At 46.1% G+C, this 19283-nt stretch overlaps 1 protein-coding gene across 1 annotated transcript in view; it reads left to right on the top strand.

Moving 5' to 3' along the window:
• The first annotated feature begins 421 nt into the window (after positions 1-421).
• The window catches only part of VSIG8 (V-set and immunoglobulin domain containing 8), a 178447-nt gene continuing 159585 nt past the window's right edge, over positions 422-19283 (top strand). The window contains exon 1 of the mRNA XM_069604691.1: positions 422-583. Coding sequence (XP_069460792.1) covers positions 541-583 — 43 coding nt within the window. The 5' untranslated portion in view covers positions 422-540. The remainder of the gene's footprint in view (positions 584-19283) is intronic.

Here is a 19283-nt window from a genome sequence, read left to right as displayed (position 1 = left end):
GCAGCGCCTAAGTGTGGCCTGCGGTGTGGGGCCTCTCTCCACATCCTCTCAGCTGGGCAGGGACGCACGCAACCCTACATTTCAGGGGGTTAAGGGGGCAGGGGGCGGGGGTCTACCACGTCCAATGTTGGGAGAGGTGCTAACTTCAGTAGGTCAGCCAGGTCGAGTCAACATACCGCAAAATGTCGGTGGCGGTTAGAAGCCCGGTCAGATAAATGATGCTGCGTCACTGACAATGCGTGGATGAATCGAGGGCGGGAAGGAGGCAAGCACTCACCCGGGAGAACTTTGGGCGGTAGCCTCACTGAAACCAAAAATTAATGCATGTCACACATTCGCCCCAAAGGTATCTGGCGATTGGTTGGAAGGGTGCGCCCGGTTCCATCACACCAGAACTGGCCGGGCAAGTAAAACCTCCCCGCCTGCTCTGCGGGAAGATCAGGTAGGAGGACGCGAGAGGTGTCCTCAGACAGCACGCAGGCAGCACAGGCCACAGGGGAGCCCCGCGCAACTGGCGTTGGCAAAGGGGCGCAGGAGGCTATGGGGTCCCGCCGGCTACTGGTCCTGCTCCTCCTCGGTCCAGGTAGGGTCTTTCGGTACCGCTCCACTGCACGCAGAGGAACTACCCCCCAAACAGAGTGGGAGGGCCGGAATTGTGCATGGGCGTGGCGTGGAGGTGGGAGGGCCGCTCTGACTTTATGAGCCGAATAGGCACATTATCAGGTTAATGCACCCGATGCAGCGATACACGGAGCCAGTGGGTTTGAAATTCCTCCAAACAGGACTAGATATGTCGATGCTTCGTGGGTAGAATGAATGCACTGGTACAGGTGATATGATAGCCACACCGCCGCTCTTGCATGTCAGTGTGGGAGTTCTATGCACGAGGTCACACTACTTACTATTAGCAGCTGGCAACGCCTTTGCTCTTCTCGCATAAAAGCTGCAAGTACAGCTCGCATGACATGATTCCAGACAGACACTATTGTCGTGGCTTTGTCTCTTTAAATATTGAAGCCAACTCCAGTTTCCAAGGTAAATGCATAACATTTGTTGGGTTTTATGAAGTCATCCGCGATCCCTTAAGTGAGTTATGGTTTGAACGAGGCGTCCCGTCTGACACGCCACACCCAACCTTTCCAGAAATGCACAACTCTTCCAAAACCCACGGCAAGATATTTGTTTTCTTGATAATGGTTGAAAAAAGTAATCCCTTTGCTAACATGCCCCCGGGGATCAGGCCATCAGTGGTGGCGATGGTTTGGCACGCGGGCACCACGTTATTTCTGATTGTAAGACATGGCAGACATATATGGTACTCTCAGAGCTAAACATGACTGCAGTAAATGCTGCCTTGCGTCTGTCCTGGAAGCCGTCACTAACCTGCGTCGAAAAAAGAAGTTACATTTACCGAGAATTGTGGTAAAAGATGTGTGTACTCGGTACTGTTCCTGTCACCTTAAATCGGGGGTTTAAACCACCACGCCACATCCAATTGAATCAACGTTTTTCAGGAAATACTGTAGCTTTCCGCCGAAGGAAGCTAGCCTTCCAGAACTCTCTATCTTGTTCCATCCTTGGGAGGGGGCGATGTCTAAATTCATGCACCCTCGCCACGGCTTGCTAACGCCGCAGAATAGAAGGCGAATGTCAAAATATACAAAACCATGCTTCTAGATGTAGTGTTGCATGCCGAACCCCTCCGCCTCCGGGCGCTGTAGCAATCAATACGTTGCACCATCTTCAAGTTTAATGATACTCTTTGGACTCCAGGGAATGAAGGGGGAGAGGCGGCATTCGGATCTGTGACTGTGGGTGGCTTGCAGCGTTTTAAGAACACAATCCCAGGGCTATCTTATCACATATAAGCAGCCCGTGAATGGGAAACACAGGAACTGTCACACATATTAGCCATCTATCCTTTTTTTTAGGAATGTCCGCTGATTTTTGGATTTCATTTTCCACAAATTCGACGTGGGTGGCGTGACCCCCTCAGTCCAGGACTGGGCCCTTTGAAAGTTTACTCTAGCAGCAAGGCGGTTGCATGGCTGGAAGGGGCAAGGGACCAGGCCGCTTGGATCGAGGGGGGCCTTTGAGAGCCCAATGGCCTTTCCTAGGGAGTTCCAAGTTAGATGGGCTTCATTTCTAGAGAGGATGTTGTGGGGCGTGGGGGGTCATCAGAGTGGTGGGGCCTACCACGTAGGCTCTCTTAAACCACAGCGGTGTAGACGTCGGACAGGAAGCCAACGAGGATCTAGAAACAGAGTTGACTTCTTTTCTAAAAGGTTGGATGTTCAGTTTCTATGATTTCCTGTGCCAATATATTGTACAGGGTTGGCGCGTGTACCACGAAACCGCCTCCCCTTAGGGAACTACTTCTAGGAAACACCCAAATACATTTTCTGTTTGCTTGCATCACTGCATGTGTTCCTGTAAATATCCAACTTCATTAACATAAAAAACTTGCATGATCTTGCCAACAGCTTGAGGTGGCATCTTTTGAAGACCACCCCCCAATGCGGACAAACCTACAAGCTTCCGCTGTAAGGTGGGGGCCACACACAGTTTACAATGAATCACATTTCAGAATACATAACAACCATCCAGTTATGCAAAACAACCATCCAGTTATGCTGAAAGCGACATGATCCCAGTATGGTTACTATGGTGATTTACTCAGCAAGTAACATAAGGGCCGATTCACAGAACGTCTTCCTATGGGATTGAGCCATTATAAAATGCTCCTTTGAATCGGGCCCCCTGGGCCTGATTCACAGAGCGTGTTCCTATGGGATTAAGCCATTAGAAAAGGCTTCTGTGAATCAGGCCCTACTTGTCTTCTCTGCTTGCTGTGTTGCATTGAATGTAGGAGGAGGCATGGCCAAAGAAATAATGAATTTCCAGTCTCATTCTAACTTTGCCGATGACCTTCCTGGGCTGTAAATGGTACAGGTGGGACAAGAATAGGGAACTCGCTTCCTCTGGCTGTAGACCTCTTGAATCTTAACATCTGAAAGAGAGACAATGGGACTGAACGAAGAAGTAGAGCAGGTTCATGCAGCAGGGGCAGCGCCAGGCATGGGCTTCGGAGGGCTAACCCCCCCCCCCCCACTTTGACACAGCAGGCATCACTCTGCTGTCACGCCCAGCCCAGGCTCAGCCCCCAATAACCTGTCACATTTCTCACCTCGGAGAGCGATGTATTTACTTAAACAAATACACTGCTCTGCGAGGTGAGAAAACAGTCATTGAAGTGAACATAGAGGCAGAGGACAAAAGCCTGGCCAGGGAATATCAACAGACCCCTCGCCCCTATGTTGCAGCTGAAGGCCTAACTGCTGGCTCAGCTTTTACACGGCCCATGCTTTTAATAATTACCATTAACATCAAAAAAAGTATATTTGTGTGTATGCAGGGATTGTATGTATGCATGCGTGCACGCATGCGAGGGAGTGTCTAAGTGGTTGTATGTTTATATGCTAGGAGGTGTCTGCAAGTGCACATCTATGGATGAATGCAATGTGAATGGTGTACATGGGTGTGACTGTGCGTGTTAATGAGCGCACTGTCTAAATCTTCTGGGTGCTCATGTGAATGACAAATCAGCTGTGTGGGTGCATGTGTCTGAATGTGTCCACATCTCTGTGTATCTGTGTGCAGACAAGCTGGGGCCTGGGGTGGGGTACTGGACCATGATAATGTTTTTTTTTACAAGAGAATGGCATGTTTCACTGCTGTTTTTGGGCAAATGAAAGCCAATTTGAGTGTTTTTATGTGATGGTGGGGTTGGAGTGGGGGTGATGTGAGGGGATACTACAGTGGGGCTGGCCTGGCTGGGTCTTACTGTGCCATGGAATGTTGTTCTCTCATTAAGGTCAAAGGCAACATGATGTGTGTTCTTAGATGGGGAGGGCATGTTTCCTTATTTTGACTTGACCTTTTATTTTACTGGTGTTAAGGTCAAAGGCAACATAAATATTCTTACATGGGGGAATATAACCTGACGAGTGCAACGTAAGTGTTCTTATATGGGGGGATTTGTGTAATGATATGCTATTTATATAGCGCTTTTGCCAAAGCGATGTACAGAGAACATATTTACATAAAAGGTATCACCCAGTCGAAGTGTGCACTCATTTAATGAGATTTTTATATTTATTTGTTTATTTATTGCCTTTATTGACAGCGCCCAAACCCGTAAGTATCACAGCACTGGTACAACTTGATGAGCAGGGAAAACAGTACAGTACAGAGTAAGAGAGAGGTAACGAGGTGCAAAAGCAACATAATAATACAAGGTCCGTAGAGGAGGGTAGAGATCAGGGAGGTCACTTTGAAGTATGAAAGGCAGCGTTGGCCAGGCCAGGATTTGAACCTGCAAATCACACTCGGATTACAACATCATGCGCTCAGCCCGCTGAGCAATCTTACCGGCTAGCCAGCAAGAGCATGATTTCTTACCGTGGCATTGCAGTTTATTACTAGTGTTAAGGCCAAAGGCAACATAAGTAGTCATACATTGGGGTCGGGGAATTTGTGCAGCCTGCAAGGCAATGTATTTTTTTTACGATGGCATGACATTTTTTACTGCCGTTAGGGAGCAAATACAACATGATGAGTGTTCTTATATGGGGAGTGGGGGATTTGTGAAGCCAGCAGGGATATATTTTCTTACTGTGGCATGGCTTTTTTTCACTGGCATTAAGGCAAACCCAACAGGAGTAGGTTCCTACATGGGGATACTGGCATGTATTTGCAGGACCAGCATAAACATTATTTGTTATAGTATCATTACTGGCATTATGAACAAAGCAAACATGAGTATTTTCCTATGTGGGAATAGTGGCATATATAGGTGCAACAGAATGTGAAAGTTAGCATGTCCACCCTTAGATGGAATTGTGAAAGATAGCATGTCCACTCTTAGATGGAATTGTGAAAGATAGCATGTCCACTCTTAGATGGAATTGTGAAAGATAGCATGTCCACTCTTAGATGGAGTTGTGAGTGTTAGCATGTCCACTCTTGGATAGAACTGTGAATAGTGAATTTAGAAGTATACCGAATTGCCTCTCTGTGAAAAGGGAATTAGAAGTGTACCCAACAGCCTCTCTGTGAAAGTTAAATTTAGAATTGCATTTAGAAGTTGCATTTAGAAGTGTGCCCAATAGCCTCTCTGTGGAAAGTTGCATTTAGAAGTACATTTAGAAAGTTGAATTGAAAGTGCATTTAGAAGCAGCATTTAGAAGTGTACCCAATAGCCTCTCTGTGAAAGTGAATTTAGAAGTGTACCCAATAGCCTCTCTGTGGAAAGTGAATTTAGAAGCATACCGAATAGCCTCTCTGTGAAAGTGAATTTAGAAGTGTACCCAACAGCCTCTCTGTGAAAAGTTGAATTTAGAAGTGTACCCACTCTGTGATAAGTTGAATATAGAATTGCATTTAAAAGTGTGCCCAATAGCCTCTCTGTGGAAAGTTTAATTTAGAAGTACATTTAGAAAGTTGAATTTAGATGTGTGTCCAATAGCCTCTCTGTGATTCTAGAAATGTGCCCAACAGCCCCGCTGAATTTAGAAGTGTGCCCTGTAGCCTCTCTGTGAATTAAGAAGTACGCCCAATAGCCTCCCGTGGAAAGTTGAATATAGAAGTGTACCCAATAACACCTCTGTGAATTTAGAAGTCTGTGAAAGGGCATGTAACCCATCATATCTCACCAACACGCTTACTCTCTCCTTACATCACCACTCAAATAGAACACAGAGATACTATGACACCATTCCGTATAACTGTTCTCATATCAACATTTGCCGCTCACCCCACATCACTCTAAGTAATCACTGCTGGTGACGCACCCCCCAGCGAGGCGTTCTCCTCAGGCCTAACGCAGCCACATCCGATCTGGATAAATCCTGCCAGAACGAACACATACCCCTGACCTCTCAACCACCACACCTACCGCTAGAAAGCAGCTATTACACCGAGCACGAGCTGTACACATACCCGGTGCTCACACGTACCTTTTTGACTCTCTCTACCCTCTCTACTGATATGAACTTCGGTTCCCAAGGGCGTTCAACCTACCAGCGCCTTCAGACCATACCAATGGTATATAAGGCGCTATATAACTGCAAAATAACAATAACAATGTGTGAGCACAATCAATATGAAAATGCTATTTTTTTTTTTACAGTTGCCGAGCACTGGCATATAGTGGGAAAAGCCATTATGAAAATATGTTTGAAAATGCTCCTGTGCATTGTTGGTAACTTGGCATCTAACATACTTTTTATGTCGTACCCTACAAAACTGATTGTAAACTGTGTGGCTTTTTACCTAATTTATCACAGAAAGTGTACTTTAAAATACACAATGTGAACCCATTATTTAAAAACGTTTCTCAAGGGGACAACACCCCCTTGATTGGTTCACCCACCCTCACTACTCTCCATCACTGCTGTGCACTTGGCTGGGGGTAGGACAAGTGTCACTCCTTCTGTGGGCTCTTCTTAGTGCGGGCCCTACTACATTAACTCCAGGCCCCACTTGTTACAGAATGATGGTTACGCCTCTGGTGAGTTGGGGTGAAAGATGCATCTAATGGGCCCAAGGAAGGTGTAATATCTACTCAGCCTCCTGGGCTTGGGGAGGTCGCGGTAGGCCGGGGGGAAGGGGCGGGATCATTAGCGCAATAGGTTTAATTTCCCGTCTCACTAACAGTTTTCAAAACTGCCATCCAGCCCCACCAAAATGTTGCGGCTGGCTCTGCCCCTGTCATGCAGAGTGACACTTTATTATTGGGTATGTGGGCCCGGCGTCAAATAAATGCTATTGTTCGCATTATGATGTGTTTGAAGTCCATGTTGGAATTTACTCGTCTGCTTTCTGCAGCACTATGCTGGCAGTGGCATGTCTGTGTCCGCCCATGTTTCTATTCAGTCTGCTATATTTTTGGCCTTCTGCAGGCACACACAAAGGTGACATTGGCTCCAATAATGGCCTGTTGATGACCAAGTGCTCTTAGAGTAAGGAGTCAAGTGAACCCTGAGCTCCTTTAGATACAAATATCAAAGATCTAGAAAATGAGGCGATTTGCTGACTCACAGCTGAGACGTGTCAAAGCCTCTTCCTGCAGCCTGACCTTTATTTAAGATGATGATGTTGTGTCGACCAGCGAGTCTGAATGCAAGGTTGCATTTAACTTGTGTGTTTTTAATTTCAAGTGGTTATTATAATCTCGGGCCTGGCTTCATTGAAATTTAGGGTTGTTCTGTGTATTTGCAATCCACTGGTAGGCAAGGGTTCCGTTTCGAATACTTTCATTACGTTTGGATTTACAATGGAATGAAAGGTGGTGTGCAGTCCAGACAATCATTTATGTGGTGGTTTGGTGGAAGATCAGTGCCGTACCTTGAGGGACTCCAAACACGATGATCGCGGATGCTCTGGTGAAACCTTGCCAAGTGAGTTGGGAAAACTGGGACGATAACCATTTACAGGAGAGAAAGTATCTTATGAAAAACCTATGGGAACTTCTGTGAGGCTGAGCTTGGGTTACAGTTTATTTTCCAGCATATCAAAAATGATTATTTGTTCGCTGACGTACACATGTCCAGTGCTTATGATATGGATTCAGGAGTGTAAGGATTTACTACAAAGGATCCAAGCAGATCCGGAAGATTTGGTTGTTAACCCGGATAAAGTGAAGCATATGTTTTTTAAATTGCACTGTTGTGAGAATCCTGCATCCCTGTCAGGTTTGAGAGCATTTTATTTATGACATCAGAGATTTTAATACTTGACCTGTTTCTCTTTGTAGGCATCCATCTCGTGTTACTTGATTAGATTTTTTAAGATTGAGATTTTACTTATTTCTGACAAATGAAGTAGTTGGGGCAAGAACACAGATCCCTAGAGCAGACAGACTCTGCAGGCTTTGCAATAGGAGCATTGACAATGTGACACATTTAATCTTGGAATGCCCATCCTTAATACCTCTTAGAAGGAAATGGTTGATTACGAAGAAACTGAATGTCAATTTGGATTGTTTATGGATTTGTGTTGTAAATTCTCATAAATTGTCATTGTGCTTTGCAGCAATTAATGTGTTAAAAACTATTTTAAATTGGGACTGCGTGAAGTAGGAAGAAATTGCACTGTATGTTATATGTAACTTGGATATTCTATCTTTGCTTAACATAGGTTGTTTTATTCTTTTGTGATTTTAATATTGCTGTGTGTGTATTATGCTTGTTTGTGCTAAAGGTTCTTTGAGCCAAAAAGGCACTAAATAAATAAATACAAATAAATACAAATGATTATAAAAAAAGACTGCACTTGACACTGTGTCCTTTGTACTATTAAATATTATGGGCCCCCAATTACAAGCGCCATGAATGCGGTTCATTTGAAATATCTCCTAATTTTTCCTCACTGAGAGATTTCCATATGCTCACTTCACACTACCCAAGGGCCCCCTGGGTAAAACACACACACACACGCGCCACAAGCCTCGGAAGCCTCACACACGCACATGATCATTCAGATTAGTTACATTTGAGAGTTCATCATCTTATACTAGAGAATGTTTTGCTGGGCCTTTGTAGACTTCATTCTTCCAAGAGTCCAGTTTGGGGTTCTAAACTCAGAAGCCCTGGGATTCTCCGGCACCCGTTGCTTTTACAGAGTTTTTGGTGAAATCCTCTTGCCAGAATGGATAGGTCAGCACTATAACTAATGTGAATTGCACATGCAGCAGGCCACGAGCAAAGAACTTCAAGCATAGTAGATATAAATGCAAAAATAAATAAATAAATAAATACGCATGTTAGAGTGAGGTTTGAGCCATCTCTGTCGGCTAACAAATATACTAAGAAAGGTGAAATGGGTGACTGCAGTCCTCAAATTTCAAGCTGCCTTCCACTGAACCTTACGTTCTTGCCTCCCAGAGCAAGAGAGAGAGAGAGACAGAGAGAGAGAGAGAGAGGGGGAAGAGAGAGCAAGGGAGATGGGGGGAGAGAGAGAGAGATGGGAGAGGGAGAGAAGTGGCATTGGGAGCTAGAGAAATTGGACCTTTCTGCGTACGGTCATGGATAGGAGTACAGGGTACAGGTTGTTCTGCACTCTAAGGCCTACTCCCTCCTTCCCCTGACTAGCCAACTGCCATCTAAGATCTCCTAACACCGTACTCTACACACACAACCCCCACCCCACAGACGGCCACCACAGGCCTAGCCCCTAGTACATCAACACTAACCTGCCATGACTAAGCTCTCCTCTTGTGCTCTACTGCACTCTCCCACATCAGCATCTAACTATGCCCTAAGCACTGTAGTCTATCAGTTCTTGGGCTCTTCTCCATGTTTCCCATACTCACAGGTTTCTCCTCCAAACCTATAGAAAGCAGATTAGCACTCAGGAGCCGGGTACTTCCGACCTGTACCCCTCAACACCATACGTTTCGCATCTGCCTCTACCACTGTCCCACTAATGACTTCCATGCCCCTTTTTTATTGTAGAGCTGCCCACAGCAAGGCCACCAACAGTGACAGAAGGGCACTATACAAGACCACTACCATTACATATGAACATTGAAAATAAAGTTATCAGAAGAGGAGCACACCCAGAACTAGAAAAGATTGTGAAAGACCCAATGTGTGTGCATTCTAGTACCCCTATTATGAAATATTCTGATTACCCAGTTACACACCTGGTGCTGTAGCATTGCAATGGGAGGAACGACTCATTGTCCCGCTTCATGGAGAAATGGGTAATAACCTGCACACCCAATGTTGGAGCTTAGTCTATTGGATTGAGGATGCTGGCAATGGATGATAATGGACCACTAGATGGCTGAGTCTTACCAAGAGACAAAGGAGAATTCTGAATGTAAGGGGGTCCAAGGAGACTTTGAAAGGGAGACAGTCTTCCTGTAGAAGTACAGCTACGTCACGACTGTCACAGGAGATGCAATTAGATGAATTTCAAGGGTAGGAAATGTGACACACATAGATAGATTGGAATCGTGATGCATTTGGATGGATGTCAGGGACAGGGAACCTGACACACTTTGGATATCAGGGGTAGGAAATGTGATGCACTTAGGTGGATTTTCAGGGGGGGTGACACACTCAGATTAATTCCTGGACTGGGAGGTGTGACATGCTTGGATGGACTTCGGGGGAGGGAGTTGTGACGCGATTGGGTGGGCTTTGGGGGATGGAGATGTGATGCACTTGGATGGATTTTCATTGGGGGAGGTGTGATGCACTTGGGTTGCTTTCAGGGGTGGGGGAGTGGTGCACCTGGGTGGATTTTCAGGGGGTGTTGCACGCTTGGATGAATTCCTGGGGTGGGAGATGTGGTGCATTTGGATGGATTTCAGCGGTGGGAGGTGTGGAGCGTTTGGATGGATTTCCAGAACTTTCACCAACAATCCATACTAATAAACTCACTCATCTGCATACACCTCCCAAACTCTTGACTTAACACAACCAGACCTCTACAGCACCACAGTCTGCATGTACTTCACAACGCAACAACAAAACAAATCACACACAATCTCGCACAACAGCACATGGTGGCCAAACCTCTAAAAATCACACTTATACTCAGTGAACAGTGTTTCCGAACTGAAGCTGCCAACAGCACATCACAACTCTCTGGCTCTTTTCCCGCGCAACCCTACTAACCACCCACCCTCCCTCCTTGCATTAAAGATCCACCTGAGTGCCTGGAGACCACAAACCTTTAACATCAACATAACATTAATGGCCTATTGAAGCCACCAGCCCCCCTAGTGTGCTGTATCCCCTGGTCCTGTGCAGCTCTGCAGTGTGCTGCTGTGTGCAGTAGTCCCTTGCAGTGTCTGCAGTCTCTGAAGTCTTAATGATCCATTTGGTGTAACGCTGCAGCAACGTGAGGAGTTCTGAGCACACGAGAGCACGCAGGTTTATACAAGCCTATACGAGTCTGACGAGTACCAGTCAATGTGCCTCACAACTCTGCAGTCTTTAGAGTCTCCGGAGTGTCTTCTGGAACCCCTGTGTTGTTGGGGTCTGCTTTTTGGTCTGAACCAGCCAATCCGCAGCCAGACCAGTATTGAGGTCAGAGGGGCAAGCTGATTGGAAGATAGCGGAATGTGGCCACTGATGGATATCTTTGGGGTTGCAGACCTTGCGGGTCAAGGGCACGGGAGTGTTGGGCTCCCACAGGGGATGTTTGCATGCCCGCCAAGAACATTAACACTGTGCCCTGTTTAGCACAAGACGAATGAAGGTGAGGAGCACCATGAAGATGAGACTGGGGTAAGGGTCACAATCAAGGGCACGAACTGCTGAACTTTATACTGCTGAATTCTAGAGTGTTATTTTTGTTTTGCTCATATCCTTTTGGCTCAACAACAGTGTTTAAATGTGTCCCTCTTGGTGGGGACTCACCCTCTCTTCCAACCCTCACCGTCACCACAAAGCGCCTCAATGCCTCTACAGGGAAAGGGAGAGTGGAGAAGATTCATCGTTAAAAGGAAACTCTCTCAAAAGCGGTGATGTTGACAGCTCTGAGCCGCAACCACGCAACCCTATTATGCCAACGGGGGATGCCTATAGGCTTATAAAAAAAAGAAATTGATTCCGTCTTTGGAAACAATTCGGATTCACCATGGAGTAAGATCACCGAATTCAATACAGTAGCTGATCAACTTAAAAGCAAGGATAGCAGCGAGATTTCCAACAGTCCGGAGAATGGAGCAACAGTTAACTGTGCAGCCAACACTTCTGTTAGCGCCTTCACCCACAGAGTTATATCTGAGGATATACCTAGTACCAAAGAGGTTTCAAGCTCAGAAAAGGATGATAAGACTGCCCCTTTCTTTGTTAATATCCTTAGCCCCATGTCATCCGCTGTGAAGGGAAAAATAATCACCCCTGAGGGCAAACGCCTGGAGTACTGCACAAACGACTGTGGGATTGCTCTGTCCGAAAATCATGCTATAAACTGTTTAGGTGCAGCTGAACCCCATATAGTTAATGTAGCTAATGCAGCTCCTGACATCTTATTGCAGCAGGGTGGGGTTCTTATTTTCTGCGATTAGCTGCCACCATACCAAGAGAATTGAAATGTAAGACCTGGCTCCCCCTGCTCCTGACCCTAAAAATACAGCTAGGGGACCAATGGGCTGCAGATGCAACCTTATTTTGGCTGAATCGGAAGATAAACAGAAGTTACTTTTGCTTGTCCTGAATGAACAAAAGGGAAAAGGAGGAATCATGGGAGAGCAGTACCCCACAACAGAGGCTAACATAGGGGATTCCGAACCCAAACCTGTAATAAGGTCCCTATCCGGAATCTGCCTGAGCCTACCAGTGATTATACTGACCACATTAATGCCCAGCTTGAGAAGGGGCTCGTTTGAGATGTTCCACATAGCCCCATCCAGGCCCCATCCCAATGGTAAAAAATCTCCCATCCACCACGGCAGGTGACACGCGAGCGGGTAGTCCAGGTGTCTAGAGGAATGCATGTGGGTAGCAACGTCAAATAAAATCCAACAATCGACAGTACGAATCATGGGGCCGCTAGATTTCTACGTGGGCAAATAGTGGAATACATTAATACGAAAGGTGGGGGGGGGTCAGGTTTTCCTGCACAGAGTACCCAAAGCACCCTCCGAGTTCCCAGAATCCAGTGCATGGTTCACCAATAAATGTATCTACCGGTTTCGTGTGGTATGCAGATGTTCATCATTAATTCGTGAGGACATTATCAAGTGCACAGGTTTTAACTATAAGGAAGAGTCCACATTGGATCACATAAGTATTGACCTGAGGGACAGAAAGATGGCTGATGGTATCCTGGGCCTTGCAAAGAGACGCTGGATGTCATCTCACAGCACAATACAAATCAGCCCATTCCTCCTCCATACCTCCACAGTTCCTCAGGAAACTACGTCATAAAACACTTTGCTCTCTGGTGCCAATGCAGTTCCCCTGGGGAAAAGAGTCTAGGACTCAGTCTTTGGATGAGGAGATTGTGTACATTTGGTCAACACATCAGAATGTACTTGACCTAGGGATTGCTGACCCCGGGATTGGTTTTGGGGTTGTAATTCTTGAGTTTTATTATTGATTTGTTATGTGCTTATGTGTTAGGTTGTACTTTCATGGCCTCATGGCCGAATAAAGTTGACGATGATGATGATAACGGTGGGTAATTATTGTCACAGGAAGGTTAGCACTCATGGATATCAGTCCACCCCCACCCACCACAATCATGGGGTCAGGGGGCCAGGGCCAAGGAAGAAATAACTTACGGTGTCTCAAACCGGGGCCACTTAAGTTCCCGAAGGGTTTATCCATCCTCTGTGGATTGGAGGAGTTGCACCTTCTGATGACTACGCGTGATGAATTTGTACATTAATGGATTCATTTATAAAACATTGAAGTGGTTTGTTAGTTCTCGGAGGCTTTGAAAACGGCACAGGAAACCATTGTCTAGGAAACGCTATATGCTTATGGTGATCAGATTTCCCAGTTCTGCGAGGACTGTCCTGGAATCGGGTTCTCTGTACCGATAGTTTTTTTTCACTGAATAAACCAGTCCCAGTTTTAGGGAGACGGACGGGGGACCTTACAGAACCGCATCTGCAACTGGAGTTAGATTGTGAACCTGGGCTCAAGGTAAAGCACAATGCCCTTTTACCAACAATACAACCCATTTACCGGCAATTAATCACAATACAATAACTGTAAAGCGCTGTTCCTGTGTGGGCTGGAACCACCACATTACCTGAATGTGACATAGAGACTGCTTTGTGGACAACTCATTGGAAGGCCTGGAGCAGCGCTCAGAACACCAGCTCCTGTGCGTTTAACATGCCTTGGAGTAACAGGCATATGTGCTCAGGTTATACCCAGGTGACTGCTTGGAATCCCCAACAACTTTCCCACTGTTGAAGTGTTGTCCTGGCAGCTGCTGTCATATTGTAGTCCTACTTTTATGTTGGTGGCCTGCCCTTTTGTTATTTTGAAACTCCGGTCACCATACATGTATTTGAATGTATCAGTCTAAATAGACAAATTAGGTAAATCCAAAATATATCACAACACTTGATTGTAAATGTTTGAAAAGTGGAGCATGGCTCAGATAAAGAGAAGCCACTCCAATGGATGTCCTGTAGTTCGAACCTTCAGTGTGACTTACTGCCAAGAATCCCTAGGATGAGCAGTGGCCTGGTCATTTGGTGATTCCACAAAGTAACAGTGTGTGGCGTGTGCGTTTACTGGCCATCACTTTTTTCCAACCCTCATGCAAAAATGAATACTTTGGGCATGCACCATGTGCTGTGTGCAAAGTTAATGAGCAGGGGACAATTGCACTTGCATTTCCTTATGTTTCCCCGGTCTGCGCAGTGAATCCTTAATCGTGCCTAATTGCCACACTTCACCTCTGTGGAAACGTTATTGCACTTTACAGAAATGCATTGGGTATCAACCCGTTCTTTTCGTTAGAATGATTTGAAGGAAGAGTAAAACCTGTGGAGGGTGATTCAAGCTATCCTGATTTATCCTTGATAATACCTGTAGAGGTCTATTCGATTCACAAGTAGTTCCCCATGGTTGCTCCCGACATGCTATAAATCAGGAGTAATTTAAATCACAGCTACTCATAGTAACTTCTTTGTGAATTGTGTATCCCTCTTTTGGTTTAAGTCAGGGGTAAATCACAGTTACTCATAGTAGCTGCTTTGAGAATCGAGTATCCCTCTCTAGGTTTAAATCAGGAGTAAGTCAGAGTTACTGTTTAAGTCAGAAGTAAGTGACAGCTACTCATGGAAACTTATATGTGAATCGAGCATCCCTCTCTTGGTTTAAACCAGAAGTAAGTCAGAGTTACTAATAGTAGCTTGTTTGTGATTCATCCCATAGTCGTAAAGTTGTTAAAACTCCTGTTCTTTTCATAGAGATCTGTCAGATGTACGACGAGGGGGCTGTTAGGGACCAAGTTCAGAGCTCAAACGTTTTGCATATTCAGGGTTATTTTTTGCATATTTGCAGTTATGACACCAACCTGAATCAGGAATAAAAATGCATCACGCGTATAATGACCACAAATATTCGGGGTTATTTGTAGTCTACTACTAAAATAACCGTGGTTATGGGAAACATGTTTTTTTTTTAAAAAAATGAGAGTGTACAAAAATGAGATTAATACAAAAAAGTGGAATTTTATAGCTACAGTGAGGTGCAGGGTAACCTACTGTGACAACATGACGAAGGGCTGAAATATGACTTTGGCCAGTGAGCAAGAAGACCATGCTCACTGGCCAGGGCAGAAGGCCCTAGCTCATGGGCCCGAAAGACAGGTATAGTCGTGGATATCTATTGGGTCCAAAAGAAACATATTGGGGTAACATTTGCAGTGGACATGACCAAAGGCTGCACCTTAACTGAGGTTTTGAAAACTTTAGTTAAGGTGTAGTTAAGTTGCACAGATTTAACACAACAAAACCCTTGAAACACAGCAGATGTGGGAATTCATGACTTGGTGTGCTCACTTCGATAGCCCCCTAAATGCCATGTCCCCCATAATGCTCTTTGGCATGCCATTGTGAATCCCTTCCCTTATAATATGTATGTGCTCAATAGCTTTGCAAGGGGAACGCACCGAGCCACGTTCCCACATCTGCTGAATTTCAAGAGTATTATTGCGTTAAATCTGCACAACTTAACTGCACCGTAACTAAGTTTAGTTTAGTTTCTTTATTTGTACCGCGCACCAAACCCTCAGGTAACTGGGCGCTTAATCTTATGTGAGGTTACAGAATTTTCACACAGGCGAGAATAACAGTACAGTAATCAAAAACAAAACAGTGATAAGTGCAAAATGAGCGTGGTTACACAGTGGTCATGTATGGAGCAAAGCAACTAGCGCAAACATTTATAATTGAGACGGGTCAGTAACTGTTCCTTCATGGAGCTTGTTAAGGTACCAATTCTTTACTTTTGCTCTGAAGGGCCAGAATGCCAGGTCGGTCCTGAGGCTAAGTGGAAGTGTGTTCCACAGTTTGGCTGCTAGTACTGGGAAGCTCATTCCCCTCTTTTCTTAATAGAAATTTTGGAACTGCTAAGCAGTGGGAGTAAATGGCTCTGGTGGGTCTGGTGTGTTGGTGTAGGTTGACTTTATCGGCTAGGTATTTTGGGGCGGTGTTAGAGAGGCACTTGTGGGTGATGACGAGGGTGCAGAGGGCTATTCTATCCCGTACCGGGAGCCAATGGGCGTCCTGTCTGAAGCTGGTGATGTGCGCAGATCTCTGAATACTTAGGGCAGCTCTATGGGTGTTATTTTGAAGGACTTGGAGATTGTTGAGATTTTTTTCGGAGGTGCCTAGGTAGAGAGTGTTGCAGTAGTCTATTTTCGAGAGCACTAGACCTTTGGCTAGTGTAATGCAGCTACTAGGTGAAAGGAATTGTTTGCAGGTGTTGATTAGTTTGTTTGTGTAGGCCGTGGAGGAAGCAGGATTTTAATCTCTTTGGCCACTTTGATTGGGTTTCCATCAGTGCAAATGGAGCCATACCGGGGGTCTAGTTTGATCAGGCGAGATTGGGAACCGACAATAAGCAGCTCGGTTTTGTCGTTGTTGAGGTAGAGGTAGTGATCTGCCTTCCAGGCTTCGATTTCCATGTAAATCTCGTTGATTTCTTTACAATCATCCTCATAGCTACCTGAGAGCGTGGTGAGAACCTGGGTGTCATCAGCGTAGTTGGTGTATGTGGCACCCAGGTTGTCGAGACGGTCAAACAGGAGCTTGGTGAAGAAGTTGTAAAGTGTTGGCGAGACACACAAGCCTTGTGGAATGCCACAGTGGATGGGAATTGGGTCTGCTGCGGCAGAGGGTGCGTAGACCCTGTTGGTGCAGTTAGACAGGAAGGATGCAATCCATGAGGTGGCATTGCTGGAGAAGGCAGCTGCTGTAGACAAGTGATCAGTGAGGATCTTGTGGTTGACAAGATCGAAGGCTTCTAACAGGTCTAGCAGCAGTAGCATAGCAAGCTTACCCTTGTCCTTTGCCTCATCCATTTGGATTTTTAGATCCAGGAGGGCAGTTTCCGTTCTGTGTCTAGGCCTGAACCCTGATTGTCTAAGGCCCGGTAAGTTGTGGACCTCCAGGTTATTCTGGATTTGGAGGTAGGCCACTCTGTCCAGGATCTTGAGGATGTAAGGCACTGTGGTGATGGGCCAACAGTTTGTGGGTGTGTTGGGATCTAGGTTGGGTTTTTTTCAAGAGGGGCATAACCCATGCTTCCTTGAGGTTGTTGGATTCAAAGGAGGCGTTGATTAGTGCCGTGATGAAAAGGGCCAGCTCCTTTGCACCTTCCTGTATGATTGTTGCTGGGCATAGATCGCCCTGGCATTTGGAAGCTTTGAGGCTTAGGATGATTTTTTCTACTTCATTTGCTGAGACTGGGGAGAAGGAGAAGGGTGGGCAGTTAGTGGGGGTGGTAGTGGGGGGGCACATGGGGCTAGAATGTTTTGCCAGGCTATTCTTTTTTTTGTTCAATTTTGGTTTGGAGCATAACGATTTTGTCTGCAAGGGCTTTCTGTATGTTGGTACACCAGATTGCATCTTTGGAGCAGGTTTCCGAGGGTGGTGCTGGAGTCCCTAGTTCCCTGAGGATACTGAAGAGTTCTTTTGTTTTAGACTTGGTGCTAAGGACGCGATTGTAATAGGTTTCTTTTTTGACGTTGAGTATGGCTGCTTTGTAAGATGCGGCTGCTGCAGAAAATAAGGCTTTGTTAGAGTGGTTGGGTGATTTTCTCCAGCATGTTTCTGCTGCCCCTTGCATTCTGCATGATTCTTAATTCCGGCGTGAACCATTTGTTGAGGTGGGCCGGAGGTTTGGCTTTGGCTAGTTTGAGAGGGGCAATGCTGTTCACAGCGACCTCAAGGGTGTTGTTGTAGAGCTCCACTAGCTTAGTTGAGTCCAGATCCTTGAAGGTGGTTGGGTCGAGGACATTCTGGACCAAGGGTTGAAGATTATGGAGTGTTCCGATTATTCCTAGTGAGAACTTGCAGGAGGGTGAGGGGGTTGGGGGGGGTAGGAACATTTCCTTGGATGGAAAGGGATATGAAGTGATGGTCTGACCATGCCTTGGGGGTGTTTTGCAGGATGGTTGAAGTGCAATTGAGATCTGCCAACCAGTCCAAAATTCTGCCCTTGTTATTTGTTGGGGCTGACACACGATGGCTAAAAAATCCGAGTTGTGAGATGGCGTTTTCCAAGGATGAGGCATTGGGGTCATTGGGGTTGGAGAGGTCTAGGTTGAAGTCCCCAAGTATGATTATATGTGAGCCGGGTTTGGTGTTATTAGTTAGAAGATCGGAGATATCTTCCTCGAAGGAGGAGGTATTACCTGGGGGTCGGTAGATGAGGTGGATGAGTATGGTTTGGGTAGCTGAGAGCGGGAGTTTAACTGAGAGAAGCTTGGTTGATGTTGGGCTGGGTGTGGGGATGGCTCTGAGGCCGAGAGACGCTTTGGCGATGAGAGCGATTCCGCCTCCCTTGCCGAACTCCCTGTCTTTCCTAATTATTGAGTAACCCTCTGGGATGTCTAATGATAGGGCTGGACCAGCTGCCTGATGCAACCAGGTCTCAGTGATAGCCAGGAAATGGAGGTCATTGCTCGAGAATAGGTCTGCGATGTCTATGGCGTGGGCGACTAGGAACGGGCATTGATGAGTGCCCCTCTAATGGTGGGAGGGGTTGTGCTGGTGCTTGCAGGCTTGGGCGGGTAAGGTTGATGGGTTCTATGAAAAGGAATTCTCCGTAGGGGTATCCATGAGCCGAGTCTGCGGCTCCTTGCTTCCAGTGGACATGGTGCCCAGGGAGTTGGTGGGGCTGCAAAGTGGTTGATCCATTCACTTGGGCTCCGGGGTGGGCTCAGTGCGTGATTTATTTTACAGTTAAGGGTAGTAATGGGTTCACTGTGGGTGAGTATTGCGGGGTCAGGATGGGTAGACCGGTTGGCCAGGAGTGGAAGTGAGTTGGTGAGGAAGAGAATGGAGGCCATGGCTAGGATAAAGTATGTCATAGTACAGATGCTGTTTCCGTGGGGGTGGCCTGGATCGGCGCGTGGACCCAAGTCACAGCATGTGCAATGGGCTACTTCTAGATATCCAAGTATGCCGTATGCAGATTTAAGATGTGCATTAGGCTCGTTAAAGTACAGTAGGCAAGTTTAAAATATGCGGTAAGATAGTTGCACTAAGTAAATATGCACTAAGGTTT

Source organism: Ambystoma mexicanum, chromosome 1p, assembly GCF_040938575.1.
Source record: "Ambystoma mexicanum isolate Mex_15411 chromosome 1p, UKY_AmexF1_1, whole genome shotgun sequence".
Lineage (NCBI taxonomy): Eukaryota > Metazoa > Chordata > Amphibia > Caudata > Ambystomatidae > Ambystoma > Ambystoma mexicanum.
Note: the sequence above shows the minus strand (reverse complement) of the source record. Positions and strands in the feature narration are given on the sequence as shown.